General features: G+C 41.6%; 1 protein-coding gene across 1 annotated transcript; it reads right to left on the reverse strand.

The window, feature by feature from the left end:
• Positions 1 to 15,770: 15,770 nt before the first annotated feature.
• LOC115177367 (growth/differentiation factor 6-A-like) lies at positions 15,771 to 23,801 on the reverse strand. Its single transcript, XM_029738069.1, has 2 exons — positions 23,162 to 23,801; positions 15,771 to 18,907 (listed from the first exon to the last, which is right to left on the reverse strand). Exons 1-2 carry the CDS (start codon positions 23,511 to 23,513, stop codon positions 18,015 to 18,017), a joined length of 1,245 nt encoding a protein of 414 aa, XP_029593929.1. The 5' UTR covers positions 23,514 to 23,801; the 3' UTR covers positions 15,771 to 18,014.
• Positions 23,802 to 24,156: the final 355 nt, after the last annotated feature.

Here is a 24,156-nt window from a genome sequence, read left to right on the forward strand (position 1 = left end):
GACTGTGACGTTACTTTAGCTAATATGGTGACAATGTAGGCTGTGTAGTGGACATGATATGGTTTGGCTCGGAAAGGTTTTTTCGCATGTTCACATACAGCTGATGTGTTGTGCATTTAAGTCCACAAGCGAAGGGAAAAGGTGAGAGGAGGAGAGTGTGTAGATGTGAGAAGGAATACAATGTGGCTGCTATGAAAGTTATCCTTTTTACGTGTTATCAGGGTTGTATTCATGCCGCCAATTCTGTTGAAAAAACGTTTCTTAAATTGAAGCAAAAGGAACAAAACGGGGATAAAAATACCATAATTTGTCCAATGGAAACTCTAGTTTGCAACTGTTGGACAAATTTTTCTCTCGACCTGTGTGCACCTACATTGTAAACCTTCATTCATAGACTAGGTTATAGCAACTTCATGATGATTATACGGCAAATTTGTGTATCATGTAGTAACCTAACCCTATCAATGTTACATTGAGCTGGGTGAATAGAATATGAATGACAGTCATCCAATATGTTGTTATAGAAATAAGGCCATTCTCATGAAAAAAAAATATCGTCCTCCCTCATCTTAAACGGCACCGACCGCCACTGAATGTTTTCATATCACTAACCACATTTCCATCCACAGTTGTTATGCTCGGTACAGCTGTGAAGGAAACTCCAAGTTTCGGTACAAGTTTATAAATGCCTGTTTGTTCAACATGGTGGGAACTTTTTGTGCCGGTTAAATTAAGTATGCAAGAAATGGCGTTGGAAACACCTTTATGCGCAAATACTGATATAACAACCATCATATCAAAGTAAACTTGGATTCACACAATGATATATGGTGTGTGGCTTGTGAAACCATGCAGTTTATTAGGTTACAGATCAAATAAGTTATGATGAACTTCACAGGTGAAAGTGCACGGTGATGAGTTTGATGCTCCTTTCCAATAAATGTTATTAAGGGTCTTATTCTGGTGACATGATGATTGACGCTTGACTGCCGTTTGACAAATACAAATACTCTCACTCTTATCCATAATAATCTCATCATGTAGACTAGCCTACCCTCACAGTCTACTCGCAGTGCAGGCTATCTGCGAGCTGTTGACTAGAGCACACGTGCCAAAACCAGAGTAGGCACATTTGCTATTTACAGTTTTGTGACAAAACTATAGGTAGAGTCAAAAATGCAATGGAAACACATTGAACTTTAGATTTTAATTCGGTATATGAAAACTTAATGTGCACTATGTCATAAGTCACTGATTTTTAACTGCAACAAGTCCATTTGGTGGAAACACACCACTCGTGGAAAAATGTGCATACTTTTTAAAAATATTTGCGTGAAAAATGTCCGCCAATTGGATGGAAACCTAGCTACTAACATGTATATTTCTACATCAGCTTGTGACAGTTTATTAACACAACTAATGGTTTAATGTAGAGCAACTCCACAGCGTCTGTTAATTGTCTGTTAGGGGGTGGGGTGTGTGTGTGCATGTTTCAGGCCAGGGAGGGCAGGGAAGGTGGGGTGAAGTGGAAGTAGTCCCAAATTAATCTGATTCAGTGCAATATCCTTGCAATCCTAGAAGGTTGAAGAGAAACTCCAGATCTTAATTCAGACTTGCATTTCAAGCCCCCTCTGAAGTAGACAAAGAACTAATTTGCGAAGGCATCTGGATCCTGTGGCAGACCAGGCAGGGCCATACCATGGTGTACATTCCCATCCAACACCCCCCCCCCCCCCCCCCCCCCCCTCCTCCCCACACCAACATCCCAGCAACCACCCCCAGTCTGTTTATCATACAATCTCCAACACAGGATCAAACATGAAAGGATGAGTGCTCACGAGAGCCTTTTTAGATTTTGTGGAAATGTGACATCTCTGGAAACATTTAGCCTGTCATAGCTGCTGGTGCTCTTCAAAGAGCGCAGAGAGGAATGAATTAATGTTGCTTCTGTACAAACATACTTCCTGTCCTCCACATCCCCTGCTACAAAGAATGTCTGATCCCCCCTTTCATAATGGAACTGAAAAACAGATGATAGGGCTGTATTGTAATGGGGCAGCAAATCATTTTTCATTTGGCACGTTTATCAACCCTGTGTATCAAATCTTGAGCTTGAAGCACATCAGCGTTTTGTGAGGCTTTTTGCCATCAAAATCTTATATTGTATCAGAGAAACAAATGGCAGTTTATTCTAACTACAACTACACCTTAGAACTTGTATTTGTCACGTACACATCAAAAGTAGCCATCCTGCCATGCAAGAAGCCTACACCAAGTGGTGCACCACATACACCAATGGGTTTTTACCAGACATAAACACTAAAGATAACCTTAAGGCTCTGCTCTGTATCACAGCAGCATTGTGACTGAGTAGCTAGCTTCCAGTTGATGCCGAGGTGGTTGGTGAGTCATTGGCCCAGTCTGACACAGACGTAGTCTTCAAGAGCAGGATGAGGTTTGTCAGTCAGGCCTCAGTGAGCACAGGGTCAAGTGGAGCAAATCAGACATCAGATCCAGACCGACCTGGAGCTCTGAACATCTTCACTGAAACCAGGCACAATACGCACATGCACACAAGCACTCATGCACGCATGTCCACACACACACATAGACATACACACAGACTCACTTATACAGACACACACACTTGCACAGAGAGAAAGGAATGCTGTTTGCTCACTGTTTGCACACTGTTTGCTCATTGCACTCATCCATGAAAAATGTCCATCTCAGTCGGACATTCTCTTCTGTTCTCTCCTTCTGTTCCGCAGCATGTCCAGCTAACACTGCCCCTTACTACCCCCCTCACCCCGCACCCCAACACCACCACCACTTTACCAGCACAAAAAGATACGGCAAGGCACTTTCCTTTTCACCCTAGCATGCAAGTCCCTGCCCCCACCCCATTTCTCCCACCTTTGTATCAGTTGAAAGGCATATGGTTACTGCCATTTGATTCCACCGGCTGAAAGTGGCTTTCACTTAACCGCAGTTCACAAAGAGGTCAGACTAGAGCAAACAGAAATATTGTGTGAGAGCTCACTTTTTTTTGCTTAAGCTAAGAGATGTAAGAGACACAGGAATAGAAAAAAGAGTAAGTACCTGATAAGGTTACATCTGGTCAAACAAAACTCACTACATTCCTCATGCCATAAAAGACCACAATAGTTTATGTCGCTCTGAACAGAAAGTGGTATTTGAAGGAATTAATCAAAATCAAAATGAAAAGCTCTGGCAACTAATTCAACTTTGAATAAATGCACAATTTGAACCATGTTGGATGTCATCACATAAAGCAAAAATGATCCTGAGGTATTATGTAGTCTAGAAAGAAGATCTGAGAACAACAGTGCTACGGTCTTTCTGTGTAAGTAATGTCATATGGTGACATTTTTTTGTGACCAAAAAAAAAGGCCTGACATCTCAAATATCATGTCACAATAGGAAAATCAATCAGCAATCTGAAAGTTTTTTCCAGGATTGATTGGAGAGTGGCATCAAAAATGTCACTGTGGTGTCTCTGTGTGTAACACGATGAGCCTGTGTTTAGGTCACAAGGCCTCTGGGTCCTCTGGGCTATCTAGTCTCGCCAGACCTCTTTGTCTCCCTCTGGTAAATGATTCATATCAACTGTTCCTCTGCTGACCTCGTTTGTTAAAAGACTTGTACCTGACAACTTTCCACAGTTTGTTCTCTAAAGAGGAACTATTGGTGACAAACACAAGCCTTTCAAATTGCCTCCTTGTGTTAGTTATGAGTTGTAAAATAAGTTATGCACTTTAAAGCTTTTTGGGTCCCCACTGCCTGCCATGTAGTCTATTTTGTTAACCTTAATAACTGTAGCCAAGACTCGGAGGGGGACTTTTTAGTATGTAGCCCTGTAATTAGACGGCATCTCATCCATCAATTTATGACCAATATTTTGCTAAGGCATAAAAGCTACTGAACTGTAGATTTGATTCACAGTCCAACTTTAGGGGAACCACACCAAAACAGCCTCTGAAAAGAAACCACAGCAAGAGACCTCAGCACATCAAACACTTCACTGAGAATCCAAAGAGATTACTCTTGAAAAAAAGTTAACCAGTCTTTACTGTTGGCTTTTTTATGGTGGTTACTTTCAGTAGAATAACATTTGGTGTGAATTTGTCATAGTTGGTTTGATTCTCTGCCTGCTATCTGTCCACAGACCAGGGGCTCTCTGAGGAGATCTCCACAGTTTACTCCCTCCCGTGAGAAGAGGCTGCCGGCCAGCCAGGAAGCCTACCTATTGGAGGGGCCATCAAACATTTATTCTTCTTTTAGACTGCTGCCAACAACCTCTGTGACCATATAGGCCAGCCAGGTAGAAGGAGAAAACTGTTCTTAAAACATTTGACTTACTCCTAATTTGAATATGCGCTTTTTTTTCATGTTTCGTCCACTTTAGGGGAGAGGCCTACAAAAACATAACAACTCCGGAACTTCTCATCCTTGTGTGTATGTGTGTAAAAGGGAAAAGGGGGTGGGAAGGGGATGGCATTCCTGAATGGAGGACAGAGTTGCACCATAAATCTGTCTCTCATCGGGAAGACAAAATGAAAAGGGCCCCGTCATAAAACATCTGTAACAGTTCCATCCGCCACCAACGCGTAATGGGGTAATTGCTGTGAGGGGGCTGGGACAGCGTGAAGCCTTTTACTCTCTTTTGTACACCATGCAGTGTGTGTGTGTGTGTGTGTGTGTGTGTGTGTGTGTGTGTGTGTGTGTGTGTGTGTGTGTGCTCTCCTGCTACCCAACCCACCGCCACATGACACAAGAGCTATAAAACAGACACAGTCGGAGAATCCAAAGACTCCACATCCAAATGCTTATTGAGAGTGTGTGTGTGTGTGTGTGTGTGTGTGTGTGTGTGTGTGTGTGTGTGTGTGTGTGTGTGTGTGTGTGTGTGTGTGTGTGTGTGTGTGTGTGTGTGTGTGTGTGTGTGTGTGTGTGCGCGCGCGTGCGTGCGTGTGCGCGTGCGCGTGTGTGTGCGCGTGTATGTGTGTGGGACATTAGCAAACAGTCAAAGACCTGGTGTATGTTCCCCTTGCCTTGTTGCTTTGGTAACAGACAGGCTCATCCAATCTGAAGTTGCATTATTGATGTCTGATCTTTTCTGGAGGCTGGGCCTGGGCGCTGTGTCTTCCACACCTCGTAATCAAGCGTAATTGAGGTGAACTGTACGGCGTGGCTGAAACGCTAGACAGGTAAGCCGCAACGGCTCATGATTAATGTAGTGTGGTGGCGTTCTGGGCTCTGACCTTTTGAGATACCCCAGGCACCATTTTTAAGTGAAAGCTTTGCCTTCGCAGAGCTGTGGAGTTGTCCATCAAGTATTCCTAACACCCCACCACCCTGCCCCTCCATCTCCTACTCAGTGAGATCCTAGTCTTCCTACCTCATTGCCCCTGACGCATGTTAGTTTTTCTCCCTGTCTCGTTTTACAGTACAGAACAAAGACCTCTGTCTGTTTCTCCCATCTGGTCCATTGGTTTAATCAGGGGCTATGTTCTCACTAAATACGAATCAAACCAGGTTAATGTTCTATGTTGAAATGATTTGATATGGCTACCTGATGTATGGTTTCCAAATCACACTGTTGGGTTGGACAAGCCCCCCTTATGGTATGTCCTGGAGGTCTTGACCAATGAAAGGCATGCCCAGCCCCCTGGCCAATCATCATCCTCCTCCCACCACCACTCCTGTTGCCATCACAGATGTGAATTGACAGGGAGGCCATGTCCTGGCTTTGCCCCCAAACATAAGCATTGTCAAAGTTACTGAGCAAATTGACTCTGGTCTTCAGCACATTCAGATTCACATACAAACGCACACAGACACTAGTCAGTCTCACACACAGATACTCAGACACATGCCCTCACAAAAAAACAATCTATTCACACACACAGGACAAGCTCTCAGCGAGGTACATCTATTTGCAGGTGCTTATAGTCTGTGGTAAAGCCTATGCTTAAGCCTTTGGTACACTGTCAATTTGAGGAAATATTGCTTTCAATAAGACAGCTCACCATCAGAGACATACTCCTGGTTAGTAGCAACAAGATGAAGAGAGATGAAAGGGCACTCTGGGACATTCCTTGAGAAAATAAACGGGAGCTTGAAAGGTGCCCCCATATAGATCAATCAACCTCACCCAATTGACATTCTGTTTCTGGTGGAGTCTTTTTTTATTTTACTCTTGCTCTGCGCTGCTTTGGCACAGCTAAAAGTCAATTAAATGTTCAATTGAAAATATTTTGTATTGGACCATATCTCAACCAGCATCCAATATACAATAGATGAAATACTAGGAGCCAACATTCAATCATTTTAATAGATTGAAAAGGAAACCTTACTCTAAATGTTGTTGTTTCTGTAACCTACCAGCATAGATATTTTTATTTAACATTTATTTAACTAGGAAAGTCAGTTAAGAACAAATTCTTATTTACAGTGACGGCCTACCAAAAGGCAAAAGGGAACGGGTGCCTGGGATTAAAAATAAAAAAATAAATACAATATAAATATAGGACAAAACAGACATCACAACAAGAGAGACAACACAACACTACATAAAGAGAAACTTAAGACAACAACATAGCAAGGCAGCAACACATGACAACACAGCATGGTAGAAACACAACATGACAACAACATGGTAGCAACACAACATGGTAGCAGCACAAAACATGGTACAACATTTTTTGGGCACAGACAACAGCACAAAGGACAAGAAGGTAAAGACAACAATACATCACACAAAGCAGCCACAACTGTCACTAAGAGTGTCCATGATTGAATCTTTGAATGAAGAGATTGAGATAAAACTGTCCAGTTTGAGTGTTTGTTGCAGCTCGTTCCAGTCGCTAGCTGCAGCAAACTGAAAAGAGGAGTGACCCAGGGATGTGTGTGCTTTGGGGACCTTTAACAGAATGGGACTGGCAGAATGGGTCTTGTATGTGGAGGATGAGGGCTGCAGTAGATATCTCAGATAGGGGGGAGTGAGGCCTAAGAGGGTTTTTTAAATAAGCATCAACCAGTGGGTCTGCGATGAATATATAGAGATGACCAGTTTACAGAGGATTATAGAGTGCAGTGATGTGTCCTATAAGGAGCATTGGTGGCAAATCTGATGGCCGAATGGTAAAGAACATCTAGTTGCTCGAGAGCACCCTTACATGCCGATCTATAAATTATGTCTCCGTAATCTAGCATGGGTAGGACGGTCATCTGAATCAGGGTTAGTTTGGCAGCTGGGGTGAAAGAGGAGCGATTACGATACAGGAAACCAAGTCTAGATTTAACTTTAGCCTGCACCTTTGATATGTGCTGAGAGAAAGACAGTGCACCGTCTAGCCATACTCCCAAGTACTTGTATGCGGTGACTACCCCAAATCTAAACCCTCAGAGGTAGTAATAACATCTGTGGGAAGAGTGGCATTCTTCTAACCAAACCATATGACCTTTGCTTTGGGGGTGTTCAGAACAAGGTTAAGGGTAGAGAAAGCTTGTTGAACACTAAGAAAGCTTTGTTGTAGTGCATTTAACACAAAATCCGGGGAGGGGCCAGCTGAGTATAAAACTGTATAATCTGCATAGAAATGCATGAGAGAGCTTACTAATGCCTGAGCTATGTTGTTGATGTAAATTGAGAAGAGCATGGTGCCTAGGATCGAGCCTTGGGGTACTCCCTTTTTGACAGGCAGTGGCTGAGACAGCAGATTTTCTGATTTTATACACTGCACTCTTTGAGAGAGGTAGTTAGCAAACCAGGCCAAATACTCATCAGAGACACCAATATTCCTAAACCGGCCCACAAGAATGGAATGGTCTACCGTATCAAAAGCTTTGGCCAAGTCAATAAAAATAGCAGCACAATATTGCTTAGAATCAAGGGCAATGGTGACATCATTGAGGACCATTAAGGTTGCAGTCACACATCCATAACCTGAGAGGAAACCAGATTGCATACCTGAGATAATACTATAGACATCAAGAAAGCCAGTCAGTTGATTATTGACAAGTTTTTCCAACACTTTTGATAAACAGGACAAAATAGAAATAGGCCTATAACAGTTAGGATCAGCTTGATCTCCTCCTTTAAATAAAGGAGGAACCGTGGCTGCCTTCCAAGCAATGGGAACCTCCCCAGAAAGGAGAGACAGGTTAAAAATGTTGGAGATGGGAGAGGGGCAGCAACAGAAGAAAGGGTCTAAACCATCTGACCCAGATGTTTTTTGGGGGTCAAGTTTAAGGAGCTCCTTTAGCACCTCAAACTCAGTGACTGCCTGCAGGGAGAAACTTTGTAGCGGGGCAGGGGAAAACGAGGGAGAAGCATCAGGGATAGTCACATTAGAAGGGGTGGGAGATGAGGAAATGTTGGACGTGCAAGGTGTCATGGCTGAGTCAAATAAGCATCCTGACTTAATGAAGTGGTGATTAAAGAGCTCAGCCATGTGCTTCTTGTCAGTAACAACCACACCATCAACATTAAGGGACATGGGCAGCTGTGAGGAGGAGGGTTTATTCTCCAGGTCTTTAACCGTTTTCCAGAACTTCTTGGGGTTAGACCCACGGAGAGAGAACTGCTCCATAAACAAACTAACTTTGGCCTTCCGGATAGCCTGAGTGCACTTATTTCTAATTTTCCTGAATGATAGCCAGTCAGCCTGAGTATGCGTGTGCCGAGGCTTTCACCAAATGCAATTCTTGAGGTGGATAAACTGCAAAATCACGGTTGAACCAGGGGCTGAACCTGTTTTTAATTCTCATTTCTTTATAGGGGCATGTATGTTAATACCACTGAAAATATCAAAAAAGAGGGGATCAAGCTGATTCTATACCATTTTACAGAGGCCAGTTCATGAAGGAAGGCTTTCTCATTCAAGTTTTTTAGCAAGCGTCCATGACAAATCAGGACAGGTTGTTTCACTGAGCAGCCATTATGAACACAGGCTGTTAACAGTGATCACTAAGTTCATTACAGAAAACACCAGACTGATACCTATCAGGATTATTTGCGAGGAGAGTAGCCTTTTTCTGGGTGTTTGGAGTCATACTGTGCCTTGTGGGATTGGTAATAATCTGAGAAAGATATAGGGAGTCCCATTGCTTTAGGACTTGATCAGGTGATTTAAGCATGTCCCAGTTTAGGTCACCTAGCAGGACAAATTCAGACTTAGTGTAAGGGGCCAGGAGAGAGCTTAGGGCAGGTAGTGTACAGGCCGGTGCTGATGGAGGACGATAGAACCCAGCAACAGTCAACAAAGAGCTATTTGAAGGTTTAATGCTTAAAAACAGAAAATCTAATTGTTTGGGGACAGACTTGGTGGAGACAACCGAGCACTCAAGGTGATCCTTGGTAAAGATTGCCTCTCCCCACCTTTGGAAGATCTGTCTTGCTGAAAAAGGTTATAACCAGAAAGGTTATACATCAGTATTCAAAACACTCTTCCATAACAATGTCTCAGTAATGACCAACACATCTGGATTGGAGCTGTGAACTCACACTTTCAATTGATCCATTTTAGGTAATCAGCTTCTAGTGTTAACGTTCAGAAAACCCAGGCTTTTACGAGAGCAGAAATCAATGAAGCCGATATCAGAGCACAAGTCACAATTGGGGCTACCCAGTCTTCAGTCAGTGCTTTTATTTTAAAAACTTTCCCCAGGATCATGTGTCCCAAAAGCCCCTCCCTCGCCCCAATTTACAAGCACCCCTTGCAAAAACCTCTCCATGCTCCAATTCGATTTAGAATATTGAGATAGGATAGATAATAAAGTAACGAGGTTCTCAAAAGGGTGTGATGTAATACAATTAGCAGGTGATCTGCAGGGAAGTGGAGGTGTCCGCCAGTCTGTCCCCCGTATGGCCTGATGGAACCCCTGATGGTGGGGTAGAGTGGGCTACCATAGGGCCACAGAGGGTCCTCCGCGGGGCTGGAGAAAAAAGAAGCCCAGCAGATGCCCTATCAGAAGGAACTCTATAGTGCTTTGTTACTCCTGTGTTTACCTTTTGTTTTACTTAGTGAGCAGCTGCCAAGGGAAAGCACCTCTCTTTACACCATCCCTGCCTCATGTGAGTCAATCGCCGGTTGAAAGAAATATAAAGGTTCAAATCATGATAGATAGAAAAGGGTTCGCTCATTTCTTCTTTTCTCTCTCATTCCCTTTTGATTGCCCCGCTCAACACGTTCAACTGTCTGCCTCAGAAAAAAAGAAGTACAGTTGAAGTCGGAAGTTTACATACACCTTAGCCAAATACATTTAAACTGAGTTTTTCACAATTCCTGACATTTAATCCAAGTAAAAATCCCTGTCTTAGGTCAGTTAGCATCACCACTTTATTTTAAGCATGTGAAATGTTAGAATAATAGTAGAAAGAGCTATTTATTTCAGCTTTTATTTCTTTCATCACATTCCCAGTAGTCAGAAGTTTACAGACACTCAATTAGTATTTGGTAGCATTGCCTTTAAATTGTTTAACTTGGGTCAAATGTTTCGGGTAGCCTTCCACAAACTTCCCACAATAAGTTGGGTGAATTTTGGCCCATTCCTCCTGACAGAGCTGGAGTAACTGAGTCAGGTGTGTAGGCCTCCTTGCTTTGTGATGGCCACTCCGAAACCTTGACTTTGTTGTCCGTAAGCCATTTTGCCACAACTTTGGAAGTATGCTCTGGGTCATTGTCCATTTGTCCATTAATTGTCCATTGACCCATTGATGACCAAGCTTTAACTTCCTGACTTATGTCTTGAGATGTTGCTTCAATATATCCACATAATTTTCCTTCCTCATAATGCCATCTATTTTGTGAAGTCCACCTGCAGCCAAGCACCCCCCACAACATGATGCTGCCACCCCCGTGCTTCACAGTTGGGATGGTGTTCTTCGGCTTGCAAGCCTCCCCGTTTTTCCTCCAAACATAACGATGGTCATTATGGCCAAACTATTCTATTTTTGTTTCATCAGACCAGAGGTCATTTCTCCAAAAAGTACAAACTTTGTCCCCATGTGCAGTTGCAAACCGTAGTCTGGCTTTTTTATGGCGGTTTTGGAGCAGTGGCTTCTTCCTTGCTGAGCAGTCTTTCAGATTATGTCGATATAGGACTCGTTTTACTATGGATATAGATACTTTTGTACCTGTTTCCTCCAGCATTTTCACAAGGTCCTTTGCTGTTGTTCTGGGATTGATTTGCATTTTTTGCACCAAAGTACGTACATCTCTAGGAGACAGAACGCGTCTCCTTCCTGAGCGATATGATGGCTGTGTGGTCCCATGGTGTTTATACTTGCGTACTATTGTTTGTACAGATGAACGTGGTACCTTCAGGTGTTTGGAAATTGCTCCCAAGGATGAACCAGACTTGTGGAGGTCTACCATTTCTTTCCTGAGGTCTTGGCTGATTTTGTTTGATTTTCCCATGATGTCAAGCAAAGAAGCACTGAGTTTGAAGGTAGGCCTTGAAATACATCCACATGTACACCTCCAATTAACTCAAATGACGTCAATTAGCCTATCAGAAGCTTCTAAAGCTATGACATAATTTTCTGGAATTTTCCAAGCTATTTAAAGGCACAGTCAACTTAGTCTATGTAAACTTCTGACCCACTGGAATGGTGATACAATGAATTCTAAGTGAAATAATCTGTCTGTAAACAATTGTTGGAAAAATGACTTGTGTCATGCACAAAGTGTCCTAACCTACTTGCCAAATCTATAGTTTGTTAACAAGAAATTTGTGGAGTGGTTGAAAAACGAGTTTTCATGACTCCAACCTAAGTGTATGTAAACTTCCGACTTCAACTGTATATGGACAAAATGGGACCTCTGGCATTAAGGCACAAGCAAGTATATTTAATGTTTGTATCCGCCCCTGCCTTTGTGTGCAGGCCAGTGGTTCAATGCAGGGTGGAAGTGGGAGTCAGTCCAGGCATCTGCCGCTGCTCTGCAGCACTCATCTGCCCATCTGTGTATGCTGCTGTCCTTCTGTCCTCTAGCACGCGCTCACGCTCACACACACACATTATACAATATACATGCATGTTCACTCTCACATTTAAATATACTTGTACACTCTAAACCAACACAATTTGTGTGTCCCTGCACACGCTCTGGGGTTCTGAGTGTTTATTTTCTATTATAGGGAAAGAAACCACCTTGCACTGTCCTGTGAGGTAAAAGGGGAGGTTTGGGAATGAGCCACAACCCAGCCAGGCTCTATCAGATGCAAGGAATTAAAAAGGGAATAAGGAGGGATCTATTTCCAGAGATAAACACAAATCTCTGAGAGGAGAAACAGACACTGAAAAACTTTGATAAAGAAATTCCAATTTGATGTCATCAATAGTGTCATGAACAGTTTGAGTTCAGGCCTTTGCACTGTCCATGCATTCCCTTTCCCTGCATCCCAAATGCAGCCATTCAACAAATCACAATGAGAGTTCTCGTACTTAACAATAAATCATATCGTATTTCACTGTGCCCATTTCCCTATACACTCGCTGAAAAGTTGCTTGCAGCCTAAATGTTACGTTCGATTTATCTCCTCACTGCACAGTTTGTGAGGACATCACTGATAACAGTGGGGTTAGGTATGGGGGAAATGTCTGTCTCTATAGGAGCCAACTTGTGTTTTTAGACGTTGGAGAGACTCCCGGACGGTTTGGAGAAACACATTGTAGATCTTAACTTTGTTATCATGCATCATCATGGACCATGAAGAGGCAGGCAACTCAGCGGTCCACAGATGTGGGGTGTCAAGGCTATTTGTGTTAAACATTCTCCACATATTCTGATGAAAAGGAGCTGTGCCTATGCCAATACAACATTGGTTAAATAAATAGAAATAGATCGAAATTATAGATGATAGATAGAAACGTTAAACAAAGCGGTCTCTCGGAATGGCTTTGCCATAACGGTGACTAAGACAATTATGCAACAATGAGGACGAACCTGTTATTTTTTACGAGACCATTAAAGCTAAAGAGTGAATGATTAAGATGACTAAACTAAAGCATTCCTTCCTTCTCATCAGCATGTAACCATTCTCAAAACTTCCTCCCAGTGTCCAAACCAGAGATATCATCACGGTATCCAATAAAATAAAGGGACCTAAAATATAAGGGGAATTGAAATTGCAAGCCCTCATTTATCACAGAAGCAGCGTACGTAATCTCACAGGTAAGGTAAGAGCATAGAGGACATTTGGCTAATGGCAGTCAACCTGTCACACACTTTCTGTCTTTCCCTTCAGACCTGTGTCTCTCCTCTTTTCCACTTGCACTGCACGTCCGCTAGTAAGGTATCACCATGCTATGGGTATCACCAACTCACTGCACTTGTAGAGAGTTAGCTAGTGGACCTAGCATTAGCCCCATAGCATCCTGATATTCAATGCTGACACACAGACATAGCCTGAAGGGCCATTTGGTTATGCTCAGGGGAGTGGTTGCTGTGTCAGTCATTTGCAGGGGCAGCTAAAGAGCGCACTTAGTGTCCTCTCTTTCCCCCAGCAACCATGTGGGGAGTGACCTGATACCGTACAAGAACCTGGACAACATATAACATTTCAAAGCCATTTCCTAATTGTTTCCAGGCTAAGGTCGATAGCCTATATGGAAGCAATCCCTGCTTTCAAACTTTTTTCCATCCTCAGATTGTGAAACATTAAAGTGTTAAGTAAACTTGACCCAGGGGGTGGCTAATTCATTGGGAAATAGCTGTGGTTCATCCATTCAGTACCATATCAGTGACAGTCAATGCATTTCCTTCTACTTGAATGGCCACCACATGTTAACATAGTTTTAGCCGGCAAAACACTGAACAATAACACTCATTGTCTGTTTACATGTTAGTGAAAACACTAAATTATCCTGTGGCTTGAAGCCGAGAGCACTATGACTTCCAATAAGTTCATGACCTGCACAGTACCATTAGATAAATCATAGCCTACAAGTGCCATCGGAAAGTATTCAGACCCCTTGACTTTTTCCACAATTTGATACGTTACAGCCTTATTGTAAAATTGATTAAATAAATAAAAAATCTCATTAATCTACACACAATACCCCATAATGACGAAGGGAAAACAGGTTTTTAGAAATGTTTGCAAATTTATAAAAAAACTAACAGCAATACCTTATTTACATAAGTATTCAGACGCTTTGCTATGAGAATTGAAATTGAGCTCAGGTTCATCCTGTTTCCATTGATCATCCTTCAGATGTTTCTACAACTTGATTTGAGTCCACCTGTGGTAAATGCAATTGATTGGACATGATTTGGAAAGCACACACCTGTCTATATAAGGTCCCATAGTTGACAGTGCATGTCAGAGAAGAAACCAAGCCATGAGGTCGAAGAAATTTTCCATAGGTCTCAGAGACAGGATTGTGTCGAGGAACAGATCTGGGGAAGGGTACCAGCATTGAAGGTCCCCAAGAAGACAGTGGCCTCCATCATTCCTAAATGGAAGAAGTTAGGACACCTCCAAGACTCTTCCTAGTGCTGGCTGCCCGGCCAAACTAAGCAATCGGGGGAGAAGGGCCTTTTTTCAGGGAGGTAACCAAGAACCTGATGGTCACTCTGACAGAGCTCTAGAGTTCCTCTGTGGAGATGGGAAAACAATGCAAAAGGACAACCATCTCTGCAGCACTCCACCATTCATGCCTTTATGGTAGAGTGGCCAGACGGAAGCCACTCTTCAGTAAAAGGCACATGACAGCCCGCTTGGAGTTTGCCAAAAGGCACCTAAAGGACTCTTAGACCATGAGAAACAAGATTCTCTGGTCTGATGAAACCAAGATTGAACTCTTTGGCCTGAATGCCAAGCATCACGTCTGGTGTAAACCTGGCACTATCCCTATGGTGAAGCATGGTGGTGGCAGCATCATGCTGTGGGGATGTTTTTCAGCGCCAGGGACTGGGAGACTAGTCAGGATCGAGGCAAAGATGAACAGAGAAAAGTACAGAGAGATCCTTGATGAAAACCTGCTCCAGAACAATCAGGACCTCAGACTGGGGTGAAGGTTCATCTGGAGACAACACTGGAGTGGCTTCGGGACAAGTCTCTGAATGTCCTTGAGTGGAACAGCCAGAGCCCGGACTTGAACCCGATCGAACATCTCTGGAGAAACCTGAAAATAGCTGTGCAGCAACGCTCCCCATCCAACCTGACAGAGCTTGAGAGGATCAGGAGAGAAGAATGGGAGAAACTCCCCAAATACAGCTGTGCCAAGCTTGTAGCATCACACCCAAGAAGACTCGATACTGTAATCGCTGCCAAAGGTGCTTCAACAAAGTACTGAGTAAAGGGTCTGAATATTTATGCAAATGTTATATTTTATTTTTTATAAATTAGCAACATTTCTAAAAACCTGTTTTTGCTTTGTAATTATGGGGTATCGTGTGGAGATTGATGAGGGAAAACAACCATTTGATCAATTTTAGAATAAATCTGTAGTGTAACAAAATGTAGAAAAAGTAAACGGGTCTGAATACTTTCTGTATTCACTGTATATCAACTCCTACCAATAGAGATGAATGATTTGTTTACATTGCATAAACTTTTAAAGAAAGCTGAACTCCATTGTCACCACCATAGAGTTCTACTGCATAAGTTCTGAAACAACTACAACTCTCAAAGTCAGGCGTTTCGGTGCTGTAACCAGCAGTACTAATTAAAACCCTACATGGGTAGAATGTCCTGTATCCCCTACTAGAAATAAAACACCATGCTTTGCTAAAAGCTAGTTTTGTAATTCAAACACATTTAATGGTTAAAATTTGGAAATACATCATGGATTCATTGTGATCCAATAAGACTGATATTAATGAAATATGCATAGATATTGTTGAGCAACAGAACACTATACAAACAAATAGCATCTCTGCTTATATACAGGCTTTGAAAGAAAGGGTAAAACAAATGCTTCTTTTTCCATAGTTAATATAATCCAATGATCAAAGGAGACAGTCTTCTCACTTCTTATTTTGGTCAACATGAAAAAATGCACTAAGGTCTGATTGAAGTGTGAGTTTTTCCCATTATTCAAATCAAATCCATGTAGACCACTTGATTTAGCGTTATACTTACAGAAACGTTAGGTACTGTAATGAGTGTGGTTCATATCTGTAACTTCGTTGGAAACAAGCAGAGTTATAAATCACTTAAAAACGATGTTTTCTCTCTGTGACTAAGGATCAGCACACAGATTTCTGGGAAATTAAAGGGGGGAGTTAAGTCATCTGAAGAACAAGAGTGTTGGATGTTTTTTCTTCACTTTATTAGTACAGTAATAGTGTGGAATAATATCCTATAATATATATATATATATATATATATATTGGCCTATATAAATGTATAATTTCATATATCATTTAAACAGAATTTAACACAGTTGAATGCACCTCAGAACTCAGAACCTAGGTAATTATGAGGTAGACATCAATAATGGTATTTCCACCCTCAACAGTTTTTATACAGCTTAAATTACTCTTATCAATGTAAGAAATATATGATTATCATGAAACTCTGTACATCACAATTAATAAAATTATTATAGAATAGATATTATAACGATTTGAGTGCATTTAAAGTATGTACATTTACAAAGAAATGCATTTAGTCATTTCTCCATTCGTTGCACTTGTAAAGTTTTAACTATACAGATATTTACAGCTCAAATAACGAACAGCAGTGCATTCAAAGCTAATGTGCATTTAAATATCTCGTTTGCGAGTCTTTTCTGGTCAGTCGATTTATCGTGAAAAAGGCGTTCTTCCTGACTACATGACATTGCCGCAGTCAGTTGTGGAAGTGCCTTTTGTAAAGATGCAGACGTTGAAGATGCAAATGTTTGTCTTGATTATTTACCGTGGCCTCTGGTGTCCCCACGTGCTCCTGTGCGCAACCGGGTCCAACTGCCTTTCGGTGTGCCTTCAGCAAGTCATCGAGATACAGCCAGCTGTCAATGGCAGGCACAATACGAATGCCTATGTCCATAGAGCCCGTGTTTATAATCGTCTGTTTTAGTCTTGCATTCGTTTCCCGCCGGATTTTGTGACTCGAGCGCGCACTCCATTCCGATGAAACAGGGCGCACAGGGACATCTCTTGTAAGCATACCTGCGTTATCTCTTTTCCTCAGAGCCCATTGTGTGTTTGGTAGATTACATTCACCTTTTGGAGAGAGAAAGGGGGAGAGAGAGAGAGAGAGAGAGAGAGAGAGAGAGAGAGAGAGAGAGAGAGACAGAGACAGAGAGAGAAATAGATTTGAGAGAGAGAGAAATTGGAGAGAGAGAGAGGATGGGGGGGTGTGCTAGGGCCGATTGATAACGCATCAGAAGAGCTCGATAGTTTCAGCTGGACGCTGGCAGTGAGCCTGGAAACACCCGCTACAAATGAGTCCTCTTTGCAAGACCGCTGCAGGGAGCTGCAACAATGCACAAGGGCTATCCCGTGACTGCGGCCTAGTTTGAACAGGTGCATTCCACTGTGCCCATTTCGGACATAATTCACTGATGGAAGACCAACAATTCCAAGTCTGCTCAGAAAATAACAAATAATAGCCTATCACTAGAATGTCGACAGCCACTCCTCTCCTGCGGACTAATGGTTTAGGACGACCTGTCTACCCATGTCGGGGCTCGCGAAACAATAGACTATGCTATTGAAAAACATATCAGACGGACCGAAATGTAGACTAGGAGTATGTATTAGTTTAACACAACAATTGGACAGATAAGGCTATGTGAGATTGTTCCGAGTTTAAATTTGACCAAAATAAATATGCTTGCATAGGCCTACACTGCAAATAATGTCGCTCGCGGATCCCTTTTGAGTGAAGTTTAGGCGCACCAATGATATGGCAAGAACGCATGGGTCTATATGCTTAAGATATGCCACAGCTTTCATATTCTGACCTGGGCCGAATGACTTATCTTTGATTTTACGGGGTTTAAATACGTCCAAGTGTCGCAGAAGAAAAGGACGCTACCTGCAGCCACACTGCTCTACCACCATGTCCTCGTACTGTTTGTACACAACGTTATTGCCCGAGTCTATGTAAAGAATGCTGATGGGACTTAGTTTAGTGGGAACACAGCAGCTAGGAGGTGTGCTATTGGGGTCCATTGAATTCATGAGAGTTTGAATGATGGCATGGTTTGTTGGCTCTAAATGCGATCTCAAAGGGAAGTCGCACACGCCCTCGCAGTGGTACGCTTCGTAATCCAATGGCGCAATGATCCAGTCATCCCACCCTAGCTCTTTGAAATTAACGTGCAGAGCCTTTTTGCTGCATCTAGATTTGGACTTTTTGCCATGTCTTTTCCCATGCCGATTGTTCAATGCAGTCCTCCGTCGGCGCCTGGCTTTGAATCGCAGACCTCTCTCCTCCTCCGACCTGCTCCCCGATCCGCGCGACTTGATCTTCTCTTTCATTTCGTTGAACAGGTTCTCCCTTTTCTTGGACCTGGTGTAAACTACCAAGATGGCCTTCTCTTGCTGGGTTCGACCGTTTCTGTCAAATCCCATCTGTTTTAAATCGATTTCCATTTCTGATTTACCAAGAGTGCCCTTGAGCTGGAGACAAAGCTGGCTCCCCTGGGCAGAGTGATGCCGGTTTTTAAACATTTCCCACACGTCCAAAACCTCCCATCCTGGTTTTCGGGAATCCAGAGGATCAAGGGATCTGGAATCCAGTAGCCGTTCTGATCGACAGGAGAGTAATTGAATGTCATAGAGACCTGTCGGGGACGTTTGCAAATCCCCGGGCACTTTTCTAAATATCCTTAATTCAGCTCCAACCAACTCCTCTTTGTCTGAAAGGGTTGAGACATCAAACAGATACTTTTGTCTTCGCAAAGGAGAGTGCAAGAGATCGTCTGCAAGATAAAAAGAAATAATTGCAGTCAGATTCACTTAGGGTGTACAGTGTTCAGGAGAGGGAGGGAGGAGTGTTCACATTCTCACAAAGAGGCCAGATCCACTGGCCTTCTCTCTTGTTGTTCTGTGCCCACTCAAAAGTCGAGCTGAGACAAACTACGACTGACACGTCATCAAATTAGATTTTTTTAAAAAAGGTCTCATAGTTAACATCATAGGCTACTTGATATCATTTCTGAGCAGAAAGGGTGATTTTCATTTTGGTACTGTATAATAAACCATCTTAACATTAATAATTAACAGATGCAAACTTATCAAAACAACTACCATAATAATCAATTATTTAGATTTGCCCATTATGCCTAATATGATGAGGTGTCACCTGTTTGAATCAACTTTATTTCCATGTAACTCAGATATAATTGTTGAGGCAGTAGCCTGAATATTGTAGACTAAGCCTATGATCACAATACAACAGCTGGCAATTACATCTTTCTGTCTTTCTCGCTCTCTCTCTCTCTCTCTCTCTCTCTCTCTCTCTCTCTCTCTCTGTGCCACACTGTCCTTTTGGATTTTATACATTTTCGATGTGCAAAATACCATTCAGTAGCCTATAATCCTATACTTTTGCCCTGTACTTTAAATGTTGTCACGTTTTATTATTAGAACAGAATCAAAATATAGCCTATGTATTTTAATTCTTATTGGGAGAAATGTGAAATTCGGGAAGCAAACTTATATTGAATTGTCAATTGAATCTTATCATTCATTTTAAATGTTAATTATATTAGGCTATTGTTTTCTAATAACACCCCAAATGAATCCCTTCTGAGAATACTTTGATTTTTCAATATAGGCCTATCATCACTAAACGAAGAGCCTGATTAAATTAGTGAATATTTTATCAAACAAGTTTATTCATTATTCTTCGCTTGGGAAAAAATAATTTCTGAAACGATTATCAAAGTTGTGGAGCAAAGAAACGAGGAGCCTAGTGACATGACGGAAGGGTATTCTGCCAGATTCAACCGACCAAAGGCGACATAGGCTACTGTACACTCAACTGAACAATACAGAATTAATACATTGTTCCCTACTCGAAACCCACGAGGCCTATGCCACGCATATTTGATCCCAGCGAGGCAATGTGCTCTCATATGAGTTACAATATTGTTCATTTCTGCTGTGAAGAGTATACTGGCGGTATGCAGTGTTTTTTTTTATATCTAAAACCCAAGATTTCATCAAATACATTATAGTTTTTTAAAACACAGAAATTTCGATTTTCGTTATCTTTCATCAGTCAAATATAAATATACTTAAGCATAATATGGTAAATACTCCAAAACGTATCTGTTTTAGTTCTAAGGCTACCATGAATAAAATGATTTCCCCAAACTAAATGCGATTTTCTTTAGCGTTCACGATAACAGGAATATACTAGGCCTACATAAGACAGATCAACCTGTGGTGTCCTGAAATATCAACCAAATGTGATTCCGTTTATCATTTGTCCATCAAATGAAATGCACTGAAAAACATTTTATCGAATAAAATCAACAACTGTTGATAGTCTGTTCTAGGCCTAAACAATTGCGCCCTGTGTGTAGGCTATACATCTATAACTCCAATATAGATGCCTTATTTCAAAATAATATTTTATTCTAAATAGATATTTGAATATGGTTGCCAGAACTTTCCCCCCTCTGTGAACCCTGCAGAGTTTAATAGTAAAAGTAGAGTGAAACCTTGTGTTTGTTTCAGTAACTTTGCACGTATGGTCTACATTAAGGTTTTTTATAAGACCTCAAACAAATCGTATACAAGGTCACCAAATAATTAACAGTTCTGAATTCCCCTCTTCCTCATTAAAATACTTCCCCGCTTATATTTAATCTCCTCTTGCCAACGATAACACTCCCGGTTCAAAAGTGCTTGGCCTGATTATGCTGACTTTAAGTTACAGCGGGAATCTGTTTTAAAGAACTTTTAAAGACATTGCAGTTTGTTGATTTGGAGATATGATTCGACAAATTAAGAGACACATTTGCTTGGAAATTATAAACATTTCGACATAATGGAGCCTGTGCGTAATTTACATATTTATCTGACCAAAATATGAACGATACGGCGTCATCCACTTATGTTAGGCCTATTGTTGTATTATCTGAGTTTGTGGACAACATATAACATTGATGTTACGCTTTCTTCTATGTATTAGGCTACAACTTTCTGAAGGCTGAGAAAGAGAGAGGAGAGGAGCGATATATATATATATTATAGAGATAGATAGAGAGAGAGAGAGAGAGAGAGAGAGAGAGAGAGAGAGAGAGAGAGAGAGAGAGAGAGAGAGAGAGAGAGAGAGAGAGAGAGAGACTTCTAGTGCTGTGGCTTCCGAGTCCAGCGAGCACCATCTGCGTTTTAATGAGTCACTTCAAGTGCCAAAAGTAATTTTCATACATTTGGTTTATTCTTGTCTGTCCTTGCGACCATAACGAACATAGGGACGTATCCTAATATGTTTTGCATAAATTGTTTTTATTTTACCTGCAGAGGGGAAAGGCTACATAATATAAAACATTTCAGTTTTATACAAAAATGTCATCTATCGTATAAGTGTTTCCAAAAGGAGCTGTGCGTAATAGCTGAAAAAGCGCAAAATTCATATATTACGCACGAACGCTGTCGCTCGGATTTTTTAAAGTGCAAAAAAAAATTATGTTGTAGCCTATTATACAATACAACTCAACACTCGAGGGCCTGCTAGAATCTTAACAGAAACCACCAATGTGCTGAGAGAACGGAAGAAAAATTATTGTCAGTAATTAAAGTGGCGGTCGCACAGGGAGGTACACAGTAAAATACGAACCACTTCACAGCGAAGGACGTGCTCTTACATTTTTTTCCTTCGTTTTTGGTGATGTGCCATTGGCTGAGCTGGGTCATTATGGGAGAATAGACAGTGTTTGATATGTTATGACATGAACACTCAATTAGATCACGAGTTCAAATACTCCAATCAGCGGTTCGATGCTAAGCAACCCTCAGAGAGTCCAGAGAAGGGTCAGAGCCAGTGACACATCAAATCAAAATCAGGGGGAAAGTGAGGCTTTTTCACCAAATCAGCTCTATGTTACAGATGGGAAATAATGGCAACAATGACGTTAACTGATTGTATTTCTCCTCTAAAGATAAAGCAGACTTACAAGTGTTCGGTTTGTAGGTGTTTACCTGCCTTTGTCTGTCTAATCAAATCCGTCAAATCACCTTGTTACAGAGTTAACTGTCCCTAATCACCTGCAGTCCACCCTAACCCATTCTAATATATCAGTTTATTAACTGCAGAGTTGGCCATACAGACTGCATGATGATCTGTAACACAAACTGTTCATTCCTATCTTGATGCAAGCCAACTGTCATTTCCTGTTTGACGTGTTCACTGATTCACACAGTTCTACACCAATTTGTAAATGAATGCAGAAGATCTTTGGAAATATAACTTTTTCTATAATTATCTCACTTGGCTTTGTTTTGAGATGGTCTAGTCTGAAGACAAGGCAAGGTTTGAACAAGGATGGGTTTGGTGCACGCGAGGACCAATAGAGAATGATTTACTACCTTCATTTAGATAGGGCCTCAATTAGTGTTTTATTGTCGTCTTACCTGGGGGTCAATGTAAGTATAATATAACTTTATACTTTGAAAAACTGACGTACTCCTATGGCTCTTTAAAATGTGTCCCAAGGGCTTCAAGGGAACTGAACGCGACAACAAAACGTAATGCGTCCCTCATAAACAGTGATAACGTTCCAGTGCAACTAATACAACTTTGAGGCTGACAAGATAATTGCACTTTAGCTTGTGATATATCGTTTTATCCATTAATTAATAGTACATTTTACAATTCAAACCTCTACATATTTAGATTGGCCAGCACACTTTATTTTGATGTGGGTATTTTATTTTATGGCACTCTTTATGGGTCAAGAGTAGAACAGGCACACCATTTTTCCACATTTGAACTTGCAACTCCAGCATTTCTTTCAATAAGACAGCCATTGTAAAATTAATAGTTTATGCTATTGTGAAAGGGGGTGTTATTTTTATTTTTATTTTTTTTTAGATAAAAAAAAAATGCATACCATGGCTGCAGCGATGTGTGCAAATCTAGAACAAAATGTAGCAAGATTCTTACTTGGTCGTATGCAACGGTAGTAGGCTACATAGCTAAGTCATTTTTAGATGAGACCAACCTGTTCCTCTGTCCACAAAACTTGTTATGGTGTTTGCAGACTTTGAGGAGCGGAAAAAACTTGCGTTTAGTCCGAGTCTCTCTGCAGCCGAATACGTCCTGTATATGGAGAGCATGTAATCGTGGGGCACAATTGCGTCCTTATTAAAGTCTTCTCGGTGATGGCTTAACATAGGAGAAGATGCGAAGATCTCTTTGAGAAATGTGGTTGACCTTTGTCCATCATGAAGGATCTTGACTCCCTTGTTTCTCCTTGGCATAGAGGGAGATATGATGGCAGCTGACTGAAAACATGGTATATTCCAAATGAAGAGGAGTAACAAATATAACGATAGTACTTGAAATGCGTCCATGGTGGTAGTGTCCCAAAGATGTTTCGAAGCCCTCTCCACAATGAAGCGATTTTAGACAGCAAGAGCTGAGGATAGACTGCGCATCAGATCGACTTCTGCGTTCCCTTCTCACCAGAAAAGTGCGTTCGCGCCCTCGACTTCACACAAGAGCGGAGACTGTTGAATCAATAGAGAAACACGCCCACTTGCAGACGCTCATGTAGCCTACTTATTGGAGAACTTTCCCCAGTCTTTCTATGGACATTAAGACGAAGGAGACATCTCCGACGGCCGAGAAGTCGTGTCTCACCGCCATAAGTAACGCCACAGGAAGCCAAGTTTAAAGGTACAATAACACGTTGACAAAGGTCAAGAGGTGGACAAAGATTTCAACAGAGCAGAGGTCATGGAACGTTCCTAACCAGCTGAGAGAGTAGCCTATTGGCCTATATTGATGAATGTAACCAATTATCTAAGACCCCATATGAACTTTTAGGCACAAACACATTTTATTTATTTCAAACATGCAAAGATTTTGGGGCCATTTTGTTTTACTTTATAAAAACCTTAGCAATAGTTCAGGTATTTGGGGCGATGTTCTACATCCCTAACAAAGGTCACAGTTGCAATTTTTACTTTTCAAGACAAAGGACCTCGGTTATAT

The sequence above is a fragment of the Salmo trutta genome, chromosome 37 (genome assembly GCF_901001165.1).
Source record: "Salmo trutta chromosome 37, fSalTru1.1, whole genome shotgun sequence".
In the NCBI taxonomy this organism is placed as follows: Eukaryota; Metazoa; Chordata; class Actinopteri; order Salmoniformes; family Salmonidae; genus Salmo; species Salmo trutta.

Coding starts and splice junctions, on each gene's coding strand:
- LOC115177367 (XM_029738069.1), bottom strand. CDS start 23,513: ATGGACGCATTTCAAGTACTATCGTTATATTTGTTACTCCTCTTCATT. Junction 18,908..23,161: donor TTTTGTGGACAGAGGAACAG/GTTGGTCTCATC, acceptor TTTATCTTGCAG/ACGATCTCTTGCACTCTCCT.